General features: G+C 40.5%; 1 protein-coding gene across 4 annotated transcripts in view; it reads right to left on the bottom strand.

The window, feature by feature from the left end:
• traf3ip1 (TNF receptor-associated factor 3 interacting protein 1) overlaps window positions 1–17,497 on the bottom strand; it is a 34,509-nt gene extending 17,012 nt beyond the window's left edge. Inside the window, exons 1-14 of one of the 4 annotated variants that reach the window (XM_017470502.3) lie at window positions 17,241–17,497; window positions 15,634–15,702; window positions 13,098–13,259; window positions 10,387–10,488; window positions 9,453–9,911; window positions 7,409–7,489; window positions 6,641–6,664; window positions 4,128–4,151; window positions 2,793–2,868; window positions 2,295–2,315; window positions 2,071–2,152; window positions 1,584–1,682; window positions 216–351; window positions 75–111 (exon numbers count right to left, since the gene is read on the bottom strand). In XM_017470502.3, the coding sequence (XP_017325991.1) occupies window positions 75–111; window positions 216–351; window positions 1,584–1,682; window positions 2,071–2,152; window positions 2,295–2,315; window positions 2,793–2,868; window positions 4,128–4,151; window positions 6,641–6,664; window positions 7,409–7,489; window positions 9,453–9,911; window positions 10,387–10,488; window positions 13,098–13,259; window positions 15,634–15,702; window positions 17,241–17,363 (1,495 nt within the window). In that variant the 5' untranslated portion in view covers window positions 17,364–17,497. The remainder of the gene's footprint in view (window positions 1–74; window positions 112–215; window positions 352–1,583; window positions 1,683–2,070; window positions 2,153–2,294; window positions 2,316–2,792; window positions 2,869–4,127; window positions 4,152–6,640; window positions 6,665–7,408; window positions 7,490–9,452; window positions 9,912–10,386; window positions 10,489–13,097; window positions 13,260–15,633; window positions 15,703–17,240) is intronic. The other 3 variants (XM_017470503.3, XM_017470504.3, XM_017470505.3) reach the window with 3 other exon arrangements.
• Between the last annotated feature and the right edge of the window lie 671 nt (window positions 17,498–18,168).

Below are 18,168 nucleotides of genomic sequence, written 5' to 3'. Positions count from 1 at the left end.
GGGATGAACACCACATGATGTATTTATACAGACCAAGAGATGAACAGACAGACAGCCCATGGCTTACCACTCACCATGTTTCTCATCACCTTGTAATTCAATTGATGGCCCCTGTAGGCCAGAATGATCAATATAAACATCAATAATCAATACATGATTATTTATCCAGTATACATTATTTTTCATTTGAATCTTTCAATCTCAAAAACACTCACCATCTCCAGCTCAGGCATGTCAGGGGGAAGTGGACCTGCCTCCTCCACTATAAACTGCCCATCTTCATCATCCTCGTCCTCAGAGAGCTTTTTACCGTCCACGATGACTGCAGAGGGAGGCTTGGCACTGCCCAGTCTGCGAAGGGGGCAAAATCATTTTCACCTGGGGAAAAACACTTCATTTCGCTGCTCCTGATTCAGGATAAAAGCCAGATGATTAAAAAGCTAGCACTGCTCAAGCAGCAAAATAGTCCTTAAAAGGCAGTGCAAGTTTAATAACCTGCAGTTGTGCAGTCTTTTTTTGTTTAGTTTGAATTTGTGATCCAGCTAACCGAATCATGAACAATCCTTTCATCAGTTTTAATGAGATTGTTTAGAAATGATTACTAATGAAGACTAATCACAGGTTTAGATTAATGCGCTCTTCAGTTCTAAGATGGACTTGGACGGCTCCACATAAGTGGGCAAGTGTTTACTTGCCGATATGGTGAGGTTTTCTGCAGTAGGGAGGCATTTATTTAGCATTTATGGAAAAATTAGCATTTTTCATTTGAAAAAATAAAATAATAAATAAAAACAGTGCTGTGTTGTCTGTGTGTTTTTCTTACTATATTACCTCCCAACAGAGTTTTAAGACTCTAACTGTAAATGTAAATGCAAGTGGGCACGGTGGCTTAGGGGTTAGCACGTTTCCCTTGCACATCCACGGTTGAGGGTTTGAATCCCGCCTCCGCCCTACGTGTGCGGACTCCCCTGCGTCCCCTGCGCTTTTTGGGGTTTCCTCCAGGTACTCTGGTTTCCTCCCCCAATCCAAAGACATGTACTGTAGGCTGATTTACATTTCCAAATTGTCAGCGGTGTGTGAATGTGAATGTGTGTGATTCAATGGGATAGACTCCAGGCTCCCCATGACCTTTTGTAAGATAAGCAGTATGGAAAATGGATGGATGGATTTCAAGTGAGAAGGAAAAAAAAAGAAAAGAAAAAAAAGATGATGAGGGGATGACTGTATGTAGGTGTTATAGTGTAAGGAACTAAGTCGCTTCGTGGATGTTTGGCAACCATAAACAGATGAAATGTACGGCGGGTCGTTCTTTAATAAAAACACGATTGTTGCTGTCGAGAAAAAGGAATAAAAACTCTTGAGATCTGTAGCTATAGGAAGCTAATCGACTTCAGTGTGGAAGGAGTAATTCTGCTTCGTGTCAGCCCACACCACACCACACCACTCAATCAGGATTATTTTATCATTACAGCAGAATGTCATCTTTATTCCTTACACAATGCAACTTGCTTTCAGATTTCTGTCTGTAAGTTTTAAAGACATTCGATCGTTATTCGAGCACATCCATTCTGCTAAATACTCACCTCTCCACTGTGCCTGCGTCTCCGCTCTCCTGCCTCTTTACTCGAGGCGGGGCTGGTCTCGCACTACTGGGCCGTGCTATCCTCCTGCTGCTGCTGCTGCTTCAAAAAAGCACACTGCTATTATTAACACCTCTGCATAAGGCTAAATCCAGAATATACCTAGTTCTCTCACTTTTCCCAAAGTGAACTGAAAACACGGAGATTTATAGTGCGGTCTGCTAAACCGTGTAGCGGAAATACAAGATCTGCGCCAAATCACTGCATCACAGCACCAGGCAACCTAATACCAGTAACTTAGAGATGCTCCATGCAATATTATCTTGGACAAACAACAGCTCATTAACACGTTCGGCTCTTTTATTAAATCACCGAGAGGAAACTGTACCCGACATGCTGCATCGCATACGGCGGTGTCATAAGGAGGGCAAAAAAGACCAGCATTGCTTACAATAACTGCTATTATAACCACACGATGAGAATAGCTGACCTCTGGGATGCATGTTGTGCCAAAGCATCTGACGCATCTCCATTTTCAATACGAACTGGTTCATCCGCTGTAGCGTCGTCTCCTGCCGGAACAAATGAAAACTGGTAAATATAGAAGCTTTAAAAAGATTGAAGCCTCAAAGCGTGGACTCCCCACAGAGTCCGAGACTGCTCACGGAGAACGGCAAGGCATGCGAGTACATAAAGCGGTCAGGAGCTGCTCACCTCCATCACTGTCCGGTTCATCTGAGAAAGAAAGGGATAACGGGAAAGAGTTAGAGCTGCAATATTATTAAACCACAAACAAACCAGTATCAAATTAATAACTGCCTTCTGGTGTGTCGCTAGAACACGTTGGATATTTCCATGTTATCTCGAACGTACGTTTCTACTAAAGCTGTCGGAATAAATCTCACGGTTTAAACGCTGTTCAAAAATGTACAATGTTTATGTTTTTAAAGCGTGAAATGAAGGGAATGTGGTTCTTGTCCCCCCCCCCATTAAATCGGCACCTTCTGACTAATCAGGTTCGAGAATTTACCAGCACTGGGGTATAAAAACAAATAAAGTGAATGTCTTCAGTCTCGTTGTGTTAGTTATTATTAAAGTATACTTTTTTTTTTTTAAAGTAAATAAAATCAGAGTATAATTCTGACAGCTCTAATGCTGATGTGTGAGATCTGCTAATCTAAGGTGTGAATGTGTGTTAGATCAGCGGGTTACCTGGTGCTCCTGATTTAGGCCGGTGTCTCTGTCCCTTGGCAGAAGAGGGCCTGGGTATTCTGGCAGGACTGTCCGGCTAAAACACAGAGACATGAAGGCTCAGTCACGGGATCTCTTAGCCGAGAGCCTGGTCATTTTACATCATCTATGAACCCATACTCCTACCTTCTGCAATATATTATTTACACGTAATATTATGTAGTGCTTCTAAAAAGACACGAAGGCAGTCCGTACAGGATTTCGCAGAGTCTGCGAAGTTTTTTACGGAAAACTTGAATTGGCGAAATTGCAATTGCATGAGATTGTTTTGCACGGTGTTTCACAGTGATGTTTGTTGGTAAAGGAGACCTTTTAGTTGTGCTCGTGTTCGGCGCACGTGGAATGAAGACGGCTTCAGCTGGACGCGCGTTGCGGCGGCGTCACGTGACGCGTCTCGGGCCGAATCTGCGGGAATTCCGAATATCGCTCGATTTTGTGTTCATTTCTGCGATCGCAAGACCGCAAAAGAGGATAGGAGGAATACGAGCTGGCTTCAGAGCGCCGAAGACACTGCAGTTTGTTCTGAACTGCTGCAATGAAGAAGGAATGACTTGCTAGTGTGAATGTAGGGTAAGAATCCCAAACGCATGACCTCTCCACCTGTAAAGCTGTTCTTTCAGACAATTTGTACACAAACGGGTTCAGGTGCGATTATGAGAGAGGTGGGAGAGCGGATTAGGTTGGGTACTATAACAATTTATTTGTTAAAATAGAACTGAAGTCCATGACGGTGTAAGGTGGTGCCTAGAGAGACTAGCAATACATGAAACGAAAGAGGACCAAGAAGAGAGCCCTGGAGAAAGCTTGCCTGGACTGAGACCATGTACGATTTATAGCTCCCTAAGCAAACACAATGGTGGTTTTTTTAGCATCCAAACCAGACTAATTGACCAGTATTGAGCAAAAACAAAGAAAACACTAATGCAGTCAATAAAACTTTCATTAATTAAGCATGAATCCAAAAAAACAAAAAAAAAAAAAAAAAAAAAAAAAAACAAACCACAAACACAAACAAAAGAATTACAAATTGTTGTCCCGCTCTGCAAAAATTCTGTGCGCAAGAAAAGTGATGCATAAAATTCGTCCCGGTTCGTATATTATCCGTGTGAATATATAATGGCACCCTCACCAAACTGAGCAGAGGAGCGATCTCGAAGAGGGAATGCAAGTATTCAGCCCAAATGTAAAAACACTAAGAGGAGCAGTTTCAGTACGGTGTTGAAAAATATCCTTTCAGGAATAATTTCGTCTCCAAACCGATATGTTTTCAAGGGAGAGGAAAGCTGCAGTAATTACCTGGTGTGGAGAAGTCTCTGACGGCTATGCGAAAACAAAAAGGTTTAAGAAGAATTGTAGCTTAAACACAAAACATCCTTTTAAAACAATTCACACACACACACACACACACACACGGGCAGACAGACAGACGGGCAGACAGACAGACGGGCAGACACACTGCTGCTTCTACCAACTACAATAATTTATTTATTTTATTTTTTTTTAAACACAACAAAGAAAAAAAAAAAAAAAAACCTAGGCAAACTTAGCAGGACCAGACCGCCATCAACTGCACAGCACAGCTCAGGACACTACTCCTGTTTATGGGATGTAGATTTTGATCCGTATCTTTCCAACCTGAATATGTATGGTGTGTGTATGGTGGTGATTACGGTGTGTGTGCTCTGTATTGATGGTGGGTTTGGGGAGGTACAGATGTAGGGGTTAGGCTTGCTTGGGGTCAGGCTGTAATCATGACTGTGTACATTAAGCATGTAGTTTTTATTATTATTAGATAATCATTTGAGATGAATGTTTATGGTCCCTGACAAATAACCGTAAACTTAAACCTCCTGCTGCACTGATGACTCAAGTCAGGAAGACATAAAGCCTGTACTCAGATGCCACTCTTTGGCGGTCTGGAAAAAAAACCAAACTGCAGTCATGTAAAGCAATCTGCTACTCAACAGAAATCCCACTATCAGAGAGCTATGAAACTCAGAAACAGGCCACTACTCTACACAATGTCTACTGCTGCAGAGGACTGGTGAAATACCTCATCGTCTTCAGCCTCAGGCACCTGGGAGGAAAAGCAGGACACACACAAAAATGCTTAACTGCTAATTAACTCCACTCATTGACACACTACTCTAGAAACAGCCTACGGCAAGACCACTATTAATGAAGCACACTGATTTTGTCGTTCCTTTCTTCTTCTTTTTGGCTTACTTGTCAATTCCCTCCCAGCAGATTCCTATCACACGACAGCTACTAATCAGGGAGGGTGAAGGCTAACACGTGCTTCCTCCCGGACACGTGAAGCCAGCCAATTGAATGCTTTCGAACTGCTGCATCACAGGGCAGCGTAACACACTCGGAGGACATCGCAATCTTCCCTCTTCCACATACATGTGCTCATGAATGCCCATGATTGGCTAGTGTCGCTGTGATTGACAGGGGCGAAAGAGTTGCATTCCTGCTTTCTGTTCTACTGAGAAGAGAATTCGCTTTCACATCAGCATGCAGAAACTACAAAGCATTCTGCAACATCGCCATCTACAGGTGCACCTCAACAACAACAACAAAAAAATTATACCGTGGAAAAGTTCGTTTTTTTCCATAATTTGATTCGAAAAGTGGAACTTTTGTATATTCTAGATTTGTTACACATAAAGTGAAATATTTCAAGCCTTTTATTTGTTTTAATTTTGATGATTATGGCTTACAGCTCATGGAAATAAAAAAAGTATCTCGAAATATTAAAGTATCCAGTATCTCAAAATATTAGAATAAAGAATTTATGATACAGAAACCTTCTGAAAAATTTGTAAATTTATGCACTCGAGACCTGGTCGGGGCTTTAATCTTTTCGCATGAATTACTGCATCAATGCGGCGTGGCATGGAGGCAATCAGCCTGTGGCACTTCTGAGGTGTTATGGAAGCCCAGCTTGCTTTGATAGCGGCCTTCATCTCGTCTGTATTGTTGGGTCCGGTGTCTCTCATAGATTCTCTATGGGGTTCGGGTCAGGCGAGTCCAATCAAGCACAGTAATACCATGCTCAGCAAACCAGTTACTAGAAGTTTTAGCACTGTAGGCAGGTGCCAAGTCCTGTTGGAAAAGGACATCAGCATCTCCATAAAGCTCGTCAGCAGATGGAAGCATGAAGTGCTCTAAAATCTCCCGGTAGATGCTGCACTGACACTCGACTTCAGAAAACACAGAGGACCAACACCAGCAGATGACATGGCAACCCAAATCATCACTGACTGTGGAAACTTCACACTGGACTTCAAACAACTTGGATTCTGTGTCTCTCCACTCTTCCTCCAGACTCTGGGACCTTGATTTCCAAATGAAATGCAAAATTTACTTTCATCTTCCCCATGATTGTGTTTGTGCGTACTGAACCAGACTGAGAGATTAAAGGCTCAGGAAACCTTTGCAGGTGTCGTGAGTTAATTAGCTGATTAGAGCTTTTCTCAGGTCGACATTTCTGTATTATAAATACTTTATTCTAATATTTTGAGATACTGGATTTTTGATTTCCATGAGCTGTAAGCCGTAATCAAGATCTAAAAAAAAATTTAAATAAATAAATACATAAATAATAATAATAATCAAAAAGCTTGAAATATTTCACTTTAAATGTAATGAATCTAGAAGATATGAAAGTTTTACTTTTTGAATTAAATAAACTTTTCCACGATATTCTATTTTTTTTTCCCACCTGTATTCCCACATACTCGATTACAGAAACACGGGACATACGACACACAAAGGCAATATGATAAAGCAAATGCTACATGTACCTCGTCTAGGTCGTCTCTCTCAGTCTTGAAAAATAAAGAGACAAAAATGTGATTATGGAAATGTGAGACATTACAGTGAGCCACTGCAGCTCCATGACATGAAACCTTGATCCTAAAAGAAGTTCTCTATAATGTGCTCTAGCTATAACTACAGATTAAGAAGAGAGTGAATAAAACATGGGCTCAATATTTTAACAACAAAAATGCACAACGGTTAATAAACCAATATTAATAATATTAATATAAAATTCAATTTAAAACCCACTTTTATTTTAAACTGTATTTAGAAATATAAACCTGACCTTTTCGAATAGGACTGGGCAATATGACAACATGATATTAATATCAGGGAAAATAACGTCAGTATACTTTTCTGAGATATTCTGGGTATCGTGATACATTTTTTACACATTTTAATTATTTTTTACATTACAAACTTTTGTCGTCTATCCCCTTTCAAGGTTATTTCCATTTTAAATGCATTAAAGTATCATTACTGCATCATTAAAGCATCATTAATGTGTCACTTTTTATTGTTTCGTAGTCTGGCAGTCTGTTAGCTCACCAATAGATCATGATGTACGTACGTCACGTATCGTAGTAATGACTTGTGTTATGATATTTTTGCATTACCATCCGCCCCTTCGTCCAACAACATGGAAAAGGAGAATATACAGTATTGTCCTCGAGAGGGGAATTCTGTATGGCAACCCTGGTGTATAAATACCCTCCGGAGTACGAAGAAAAAGAAAGAAGGAAAAGATTCACCTCCTCCGACTCAGCTTTGTGATTTCTGTTCAGCTCCTCTGGACGACGTTTTCGCTTGTTCACTTCCTCTGCGGCTCGGGTCTGTGAAAACACGGCATGATGCGACTCTGTTAGAAACGTCGAATCCTAACCTCTAAGACAGGGGTGGGCAATCTTATCCGGAAAGGGCCGGTGTGGCTTCAACCAAGCAGAAGCCACACCTGAGTCTATTGAAAGCCAAGCTCAACTGATTAAACAGGTGGAATCAGGTGTGCCTCCTGCTTGGTTGGAATGAAAACCTGCACCCACACCGGCCCTCTCCGGATAAGACGGTCACCCCTGCTCTAAGACATATCTGTAGGATTAAGACCAATGTCTGATAAACTCGTCTATACACTCACGGTCCATTTTATTAGGGATTCATGTGAATCCATTACATTCATGCAGTTATCTGATCAGCCGGTCATGTGGCCAAGACTAATCTTCAACTGTCCAGTTTGGGTGAGCCTGTACCCATGATAGCCTCAGAAGCCTGGTCTTGGCTGACAGAAGTGGACGCCAATGTGGTCTTTTGCTGTTGTAGCACAACCTCAGTGCATGCGGAGATGCTTTTCTGCTCGTCGTGGTGGTAAAGAGTGACTGAGTTACTATACCCTTCCTAGTAGTTCAAACCAATCTGGCCATTTTCCTATCAGCTCTCTTATCAATAAGACATTTCAACCTACGGAACTGACACTCATTCAATGTTTTTTGTTTTGTTTTTCCACACCATTCTGTGTAAACTCTAGTGACTGTTGTGAATGAAAATCCCAGGAGATCAGCGATTTCTGAAATACTCAAACCGGCCCTTTTCGGTACCAACATCCATGCCATGATCAAAGTCACAGAGATCACACTTTTTCTTCATTCGGATGTTTGATGTGAACATAAACTGAAGCGCTTGACCTGTATCTGCACGATGATATGCATCGTGCTACTGCCACATGAATGAATGATGAGATAACTGCATAAATAAGCAGGCGTACAGGTGTTCCTAATGAAGTATATACGGTGAGTGTATATTACACTGCCAGTCAAATGTTTTCCAATACTGATAGACCAATCAGACCGGGTTTAGAGGAAAATACGTGGAAACACTCGTGTCTTATCGGCTGACAGTCTCTCAATTCTGCCAAACGCTAGCTTACAGTCAGTGTGAGGAAAAAATGGATACACGCTGATTTTTTTTAAAACCAGTAAAAGGGATTGAAACTAAAACAGTAACATCCTGTGATGCTGAGCAGGAAAACAAGGCTTGTAAATGTCTATACGAGTTCCAGTTGATATGAGCAGAGCATAAGGAAACATAATGCACTTTGCATGGTGTACAGTGATAGCTTAGATGTGTCTCCCCTATTTTAAATCGGTCTGGTAGTCCTACAAACAGTGACAACACCTGAGGCAAGTTTTATGATAAATCCGACTTTTTCGGTGTTGGGCCGTACCTGCCGATAACCGATTAATCAACTTCTTAATAGTTTTTCAAATTGATACTGAATGAAAACACACAAAGTAAAATATTGCTGAACTTTACTAGTTAAATATACTGTACTTTTAAAAATGAAAGATATATAAAAAAAAAATAATGTATAGATATGAACTAGAAATAAATAAAAGATATACATCCAAACTGAACCAAAAAGTAACACTCCAAATAACAAATTATAACAAAGACATCCAAAATGAATACAAAAAACATTTTTTAAAAAACACACTACAAATAACACTACAAAATCAGTGATAGTTTTTTATTTCGCCTCTAGAGGCCGCTCTCGTACTGTATAATGGCAGAGGACCCTTCTCGGCCGCTCCCGAAAAGAACGCAACCGGGAAAAACTATGGGATTTTTGCTGATAACCGATCGTTCCCGCAATTGGTTATCGGCACGGATTAATCGGAAAAACTGATCAATTGGTCGACCTCTAACTTGAAGTCTAACCAAAATGTTAATACAGGGTGTCGAAAAACATTTGACTGGCAGTGTATATTAACGCAGTGTTGTGCATAAAGAGGTACAGTGACTGACCTTTTTCCTTTCTTCAGTCTCCTTCTGAAGCCCTCGCTCTCTCTCTCGGTCTGTTCGCTTGGCCCGCTCACGGTCTCTGTCTTTGTCCCGCACTCGTTCTTTGTCTTTGTGTGACTCTCGCTCCCTGTTTTTCTCTCGTTCCCTTTCCTTGGTCCTATCACGGTCTCTGTCTCGGGTCTTTTCTTTCTCTTGGTCTCCGTCTCTATCTCGGCCCTTCCCTTTGTCTCCATCGTGGTCTTTCTCTTTATCTCTCTCCCGATCTCTGACTTTTTCTTTATCCCTATCACGGCTTTTGTCTTTATCCCGATCTCGGTCCTTCGTCCTGTCTCTCTCCCGGGCTTTCTCGGTCCTTTCGCCATCTCTCCGTTGCTCTTTCTCGCTCCTCCTCTTGCTCTCCTGGTCCTTCGGCTGGTCTGGGTCTTTCTGCTCAGTGTTCACACTGCTCGCTTTAATCTTCTCCTGCACAATACCAAAAACCGAAGCCATCAGCAAACCTCGCTCTAGATCAGTGTTTAGATGAAATATGTTGACGCATAACACGTTCCTACCATGGATAGAGGTGTGTAGATTAAATATTAAAGAGCAGGATGTTAAAAACAGAAAGTGTTTGAATTAAATGAACATACTGGCTATATTTATGCCTTGTGGTGTGCATGCTGCATTCGAGGCTGAGCTTTATGTGTTCTGACAGAGCAAACAAAAGACATGCTTTCATGGTAGCATCCATGGTTTCTTCTCATTTCGCACAACGGACGTGCTGAGGTGCGCAATGCCTTTAATCACAGCTAGCAAATTACCACTTACAAGGCACCACGAACACAGCAGCAGCTACATTATTCCAGTTACATAATATAAGCAAATGACTCATTATCCCATATCTTAGAGGTTACACAAAGCCTGAAAGCTTCTATGTCTGCAAACATCAGTGTCTTACGTCTCTGTTCTCCTTGCCCTGGGACCTGGAAGTGCTGGCTTTCCCCTTTAGGTCCACTTTGTCTCCAGCTAGGACATGCCTTACAGCTTCATCACTGGACAGCTGCAGCACAGACAGTGTAATAGATTTCACATCATACTGGGGTTTAATACAAAAGCACAGAATAACATGATGATCAAGTCCACTTGCAGATTTTGCCCCTGCATGCACCACACAACACCACACCACACTTCTCTCTGGGTACTCCTATTATGCATGGTTTGCGGTTTCAGATTCTTTAATTTTATGAAAAAATTATTTTCAAGTTAAAAAGAAATAAAATAATAACTTTTTTTTTTTAAATGTCCACAATATACAGGTGCGTTTTTAATATCATGGAAAAGTACATAAAAGTTTTTTTTCCGTAATTTAATTCAAAAAGTGGAACTTTCATATCTTCTATATTCGTTACATAAAGTGAAATATTTCAAGCCTTTTTTGTTTTAATTTTGAAAAGTCTTTATTTTAATGTTCTGAGATACTGGATTTCTCATTTCCATGAGCTGTAAGCCATAATCATCAAGATTTAAAAAAAAAAAAAAAAAAAAAAAAAAGGCTTGACATATATAGATAGATAGATAGATAGATAGATAGATCAACTTTATTGATCCCTAAGGGAAACAGTTTAATTGTCCAGATGTGCGTCAAGAAACAGCAAGAAAGCACCGAGGCAAATGTCTGGTGTAAGTTGATAATTATCTACTCAGCACTAAGCAGCTCCTCCATTTCTTTCCATCCATCAGAGAGCCCACAGTCCCGCCCACTTGTTTTCTGTTTGCTCACAAGATGGAGGCAGTTCATCTAAAAGTGCGTGCTACCAGAAGCAACCGTGACTTTAACGTCCCGTGTCAATTCCCCTTCAAGGAACTGGCTTTTCTGTCAGGGAATTTTATTCGTGTTTGGCTACTGGTTTAAATGAAAAGGTGCACAATGAAAACATACATCGTACATATAAAAACTGTAAATATTGGCACCTCGGAGACCTACACTATATGTCCAAAAGTAAGTGGACACCTGACGATCACACAAAACACACATGTACTTGTTGAACCGTCCATTCTGGATTTAGCCCCCCTTTTGTTATTATGATAACCTCTGCTCTTCTTGGAAGGCTTTTCACTAGAGTTTGGAGCGTGGCTGTGGGGATTTGTGCTCATTCAGCCACTGCCAGTCAACCTTTTCTAATACTAAAGCTAGCATCATTACATTCCCTTCATGAGAGATTTGGCCTTGATCCGGTTTTCAATGCCTTCATAAAATCAACGGACAGCAATTACAGTTCACAGAAATATAATCAGCTCTCAGTAGAGTTGGGGTACTCGATCCCGGACTCTTGTACACTAATGAACGAACTCAGACTTGTCACGCACTTGGGTAAATTTGTACGCGAACTTGACATGGACTCGGACGTTTTGGACACGCACTTGAAACGCGCGCACAGAAAGCCTCCTCATCGTGCGAGTACCGAATGGAGCTCTCTTTAGCGGCTTACTACACTTGGATGATCGAATAAATACACGCACGTGTCAAAATGCAGGTCGGGCTGAGTATTCACGCAGACACAGTCGGTTATGTCTTAAGTGAATGTAAACAGTTGGGGGGGAAATCGGAGGTGTGCCAATACAGTATATTGGATCTGTGCATTAAGTCTTAAAGTGACAGCAGTCTAATAAACCTGCTGCTCTCTGTGTCATTCATGTTCATCAAACAACAAAAGACAGAGAAATTCACTCACTCACTCACTCCTTTGACTGAATAACTTCAGTAAATTTAATAAGAATCACTGAATGTGTCATACACTGAAGTCTATTTTATTTTACACCGAATTGCTTTATTCAATTGCCGTAGTATTTCTTACTTGAATACTACTAAACGATCTACCTGAGAAAATGTATCATTATTGTGATATAAGATTGTAGTCATATCCCCCACCCCTAAACATTAGCATTTGGTGATCACGGTCTTGAATTTTCACGTAAAAATGTGAAATGTACTTCTTAATGTGGTAAATATAAATCCTGCTGATTTTTTTTTTTTCCTTTTAGGAATTAAAATGAAAAAAAAAAATGATAAGAAGAGAGCTGTGTTCAGAAATGAGTTTGTTGTGATTCATAGACAGATTAGAAGCAGTAATAAAGCATGAAGCTTGATGTTATGACCTGCTGCTAAATGTAACTCTACTCTGTACTCTCTCAGGCTATATAACTGTGGGGGAGAGGAATCAAATAATTTACGTATCAACTTGAACTGGAGGACACAATATAGTGTGAGGCAATAACAAAAAAGATTCATTTGTATTTTCATACACTTGTAATATAGTAAGTTCCACATATACCTCTATATCCCTTTTTGAATGAAACCAATTTTTGAAAGGAAACTAGTTGAAGTGCTGATGACATGAAATAAAAAATATTAAATGGCAATAGCAAGATATAGTGGTATTTTTTGTTACATTTATGTTGCCATTGGTTTGTGACGGTTAAAATATTACTTTAAAAGCTCAGTGTTGAGTTTACAATTGCCGGACTCGGAATCGAGGCTTGAATCCAACTGTGCCCCTTTTGGACTCGATTAGTTAAGGACTTGGTCTCAACTCGAACCCGACACTACGGTTAGGGTTAGACATACGTGTCATTCCCTTCAACTGATTACTAAAACTACTCCATCCTGACCTTGTTGAGACAGCACTTGGCGAGGGTCTGGAGCAGCTCGTTGGTCTTCTCGGGTTCGTGGCCGGCCACGATCCGTGCAGGCTTAGCAGCCACGGGATCCCCGCTCACCAGCATCACGACGTCTATGGCCTTCTGGAGGAACGCTATCTTTGAGTCTTTGTCCTACAATGCACAAATAAATAAATAAAAATTTTAAAAACACACTATATTGAGATAATCTAGCTTTGTTTCAAGGACATTTGTGTTATTAAAATGAATAGATTTGTAATGTATGCATCAATCTTAGTGTCGTCTAGCCGCGTTAATATGTATAATTATGTACGGTCTGAGCTCAGTTCTCTAGAGTGCACTGTAAATGGGCTGTATATTATGATACAGTGCAATTGTCCATGTTCCCATTAGGAGTCGATTACAATTCCGCCGGCTGGTAATGAGCTTAGACACGCATCACAGACAGCAGATACTATAAATCAGGAGACATTATTACCTAGTACAGGGCATAGAGTTCACAGTTCGATAATATTTGACTGAACATTTAATCATAGAAAAGTATCCAAAGAGAAGTCGTCAAATAAAATCTGCCGTACATCACCAGAGCAACCCCCCCCCCCCCCCCCCCCGCTCTCTCGGGCTGAAGCCCTTCAGTCATGTGTACTAGAGAAAGAGAGAGAGAGCATCCATTATGCATGTCTTAGCATCAAAGGATTTGCTTCCTTTTGCACGTCATGGCGTTTTCAAAAGAGATCGGCTGTGAACGAGTTTATCCCACGTCGTTAGTTCTTTATCTCTCTTTAGCTCTCCAGTTTTTCCAGTTTCCCCTCAGAAAGCAACAGAGACCTAGGAGTCTGTTTCTTATACAGGGTCACAGCATGGTTCTGTGTTCAGCTGATTTGTGGCCTCCTGACTCATGACTCGATCATGACGTGTTCATCAAATTCAGACTTTTATGCTCGTCCAGTTTCGATGAGCCTGTGCTCACTGTAGCCTCGGAGTCCGGTTTCTAGTTGGAAGGAGCGGAACCTGCTGTAAGCCATCTGCGTCAAGCTTCTACATGCATTCCGAGATACTTTTCTGCTCACCATGGTTGCAAAGAGTGCTTACTGAGTTACTGTAACCCTCCTGTGAGATCGAACCAATCTGCCGGTTTTCCTCCGTCCTCTCTCATCAACCAGAGAAGTGCTGCTCGCTGGAGGTTTCTGGTTTTCCCACCAATCTGGAGATCCTCATTGGGCTTCAACCAATCAAGTTTATACGAACGGATTTATGCGTGAACCGTTAGTACGAGAGTTCACACGAGAAATTCGGATAATTGTTCGTATTCTACTCCCGCTCCCGAGTGTGTGTGAATTTACGCACAAGACGACTAATGTAAACGTTGATCGACTTCAGATCTATATAATATAGAGATTAAAGTGCTTATATGTTTTATTACATTTACAGCGTTTAGCAGATGCGCTTATCAAGAGTTAATTACAGAAGTGTAAACCATCTTTGGAGTCGCTATCAAAAACACGTCCTCATGCTAGTTCAGGGACTAACCGTACCATCAAGAACTTTTTGTGAAAAAAAAAAAGGTCATTTTGTATTACTGGCATTAATTAAAGAATATTTTTTTTAAATTAAAAAAAAGCAAGATAACACAAGCCCATAAATTAAGACAAATTACTTGCTCAACTGTGATAAAAGAAACTGTGTGGAGGATCATCTAACTATAAACAAATGCCTCAGCTGCCAGAAGATTTAGCTCTCAGTTATTATTATTATTATTATTATTATTATTATTATTATTATTATTATTAATATTATATATTTTAAGTACTGTTTTTCAGGCTTTCCCTTGAGCATTTATTTCGTGCTGTGCGCTTTATGGAGTTTTGTGGGCGTGGCTACAAGCAAACGAGCCGAGTCAGGAACATACTTTACACGCTACGGGTGATCAACATACACAGGTGAGCATGAAGAAAAACAGCATTCCTGAAACCTTTTCTAAATCCAGCAGAAAAAAAAAAAAAAAAAATGTTGTTTGGTTTGGCTTACACAAACATTTGGCACCATTTTTAGAAAAAAATGAGGTGAAACTACTCAGTCCATTACCACACCAACTATGAGGAATCATAGTATAAAATAAATAAATCAATCAATCAATCAATGAATACAGAACATATTCAATATGATCCTTTTATAAATATCTTGCCTAACATTGCTGCATTACATTGTCTAATACTGCACATCTTTTAAGCAAGTCAAGCACCAGAGCATCAGCCTGAACACTGCTAACGTGAGTCGGGGTGGGCGGGCGGGGCTTACAGTGTCTCGGTTAATATGGGAGAGTTCAACAAACCTGAGAGCAACTGTCCATCATTCCAGATACGCATGTTGATTGGCTCATCTGTCGTTTTTAGTGAGGGGGGGGACGGGACTGCTCTTTTGGGATATTTGTGAGTGATGACTCGTACTACAGGGTACTCCGATGTCAAAACGCAGATCTTGTACGCAGAATACGTCACAGTTGTCAGGTCTGAATTTAGAGACTCACCTTGACGTTGTCCGACTTCATCTCTGATTCCGCATAAAGGCCCTTCATGAAGCCTGTGGTGCGAATCACCTGACAGAGGAGAAAACAGTGTTCTTATTAATATCCAAATCCAGAACCGTAACTTGTGTCCATTTCACATTAAAAAACAGTACCAGTGAAAACAGGAAGAGCTTTCTGGATATTACTGAGTATTAACTTTAACAGGCGAGCTTCAAGTCAAGCCTCTACCCAGCATTCGGGTTTCTGTGGATGCATCGGACCAAACAGAACATTCCAGGCTTTTCCATTATACTTAATAAAGTAGTATTATTCTACACTACTAGTATGACGTGATACGGGAGGTAACTTTGCCACCTCACAGTCCCTGTGTCCCCGGTTCGATCTTGACCTCCGGCTGCATTATTATTATTATTATTATTATTATTATTATTATTATTATTATTAAATATTTTGTATTAGCATAGTAGTGAGTCAAAATAACTTCCCCTGAAGGTTCTTTGGTTTTCTCCCACCTTCCAAAAAACATGCCGGTAGGCAAACTGGCTAAGCTAAATAACCTGTCAGTGTGAAAAAGTGTGTGAATGTCATGATTCACACACTTTCATGGTGTCATGATGCCCTGTGATAGACCTGCACCCCACCCAGGGTGTGTTCTTGCTTCATGCCCAGTGTTCCTGGGATAGACTCTGGATCCACCACAGCCCTAACCAGTATAAAGCACATGGTTTCAAGTGATTTTCCTGCTCAGAAAACATCTAAATTCATCTAAAATAAATAATAATGATCAGATTTTGTCATTAGCAAAGTAAATCCCAAGCCCTTGTTGAACTCCTGGCCTCCAGGGCTGCATCTATGGAGCTCACTTTTGGAACTGGAATCATCCTTTTTTCCCTACTTGTATTCCGACTAGTTTCGTTGTGATTGGCTTATCCAGAGATTACTCGCACTCAAAAGACGTGCGTCAATTGTACAATAAGACATGCCAATCATAGAGCAGCAAATAAGCTCCTACTTCCCACTCCTGACGCAAAAAGGCGGGGTTTCACTGAATATGGGCGGAAGAAAACTATTTGTTTGCATAACCGTGCCCTGAGAGGTGCCTAGCAACAAAAAACGACGCTAGCTGAATAGCAAACTAGCACTTCAAGCTCCATGAATCTCAGTAATGTTTCATTAAAAGCCCACCATAATGACTACGTGGAAAATAGTAAGGTGGAACAGATTAAATGAGCTTTCATGATGTTACCTAGTAAGTAGATAAGAATAAGCACGCTAGCTAGCTAACTAACTGTCTCTGACTAACTTGTTCACTAGTTAGCATGTTAGCTGCTGTGTGGATAAGTTGTGTGTGTGTGTGTGTGTGTGTTAGATGAAGATCAGCTTAGCACACAGTAATCCACTTCGACCAGAGACTCGAGACTATATTTAATATCTGCAGAATTAGCTGATAGCACGATACGTCGCTTTTTAGCAAGCCAAATCGTGTTTAGTTTCACAAGCTAGCTAACAGAGCAACTATAACACTGGCAGTAATGCTTCATCCTGTTAATAAAGTCCAGATCAAGCAGATGGAGTGGGAGTAATGTGAGAGTCAGGGATACACTTACCTCGCTCACTATATCGTGCAGGTACCGGAAAGGCGGCTTGCTGAGCAGTTTTTCAGTCAGAGGAGGTTTCTTTATGACTTTCCCCAGAGTTTCCTGCGTCTTTTTGACCACCGATGCGTTCATAGTTTGCTGTTCAAGCTTAATGTCCCTGTTCCGGAATGTTTAAGAAACCAAATAAATAGCTTTCTAATCGCACTAAACCGTCTCGTCTCTTTGCCGTGTGCAATCCCACAATGCTCCACTGACTACACGGTAGTGCGCATGCGCAGAACTGGCTGGTTGTCAAGCGCAGGATATCTCTATGGCAACAACTAACAACTCCAAGTCTTCAGATGAATGATCCGTTTTAAAATAATAACTGGGAATGGTTGTTAAAGATATTTAATATTGATATCATCATCATCATCATCACCACCACCATCATCATCACCATCATAACCATAATCATCATCATAATCATAACCATAATCATAACCATAGTCGTCATCATCATCATCATCATCATCATCACCATAATCACCATCATAACCGTAATCACCATCATCACCATAATCATCATCATAAATATAATCATCATCATCATCATCATCATCATCATAACCATAATCACCATCATAACCAGTCATCATAAATATAATCATCATAACCATCATCATCATCATCATAACCATAATCACCATCATAACCAGTCATCATAAATATAATCATCATAACCATAATCACCATCATAACCAGTCATCATAAATATAATCATCATAACCACCATCATCATCATCATCATCATAACCATAATCACCATCATAACCAGTCATCATAAATATAATCATCATAACCATCATCACCATCATAACCAGTCATCATAAATATAATCATCATAACCATCATCATCATAACCATAATCATCATCATAACCATAATCACCACCATA

This window comes from Ictalurus punctatus, chromosome 6 (genome assembly GCF_001660625.3).
Source record: "Ictalurus punctatus breed USDA103 chromosome 6, Coco_2.0, whole genome shotgun sequence".
Classification (NCBI taxonomy): domain Eukaryota; kingdom Metazoa; phylum Chordata; class Actinopteri; order Siluriformes; family Ictaluridae; genus Ictalurus; species Ictalurus punctatus.
The sequence above is the reverse complement of the archived record's forward strand: the minus strand, read 5'-3'. Positions and strand labels throughout refer to the sequence as shown.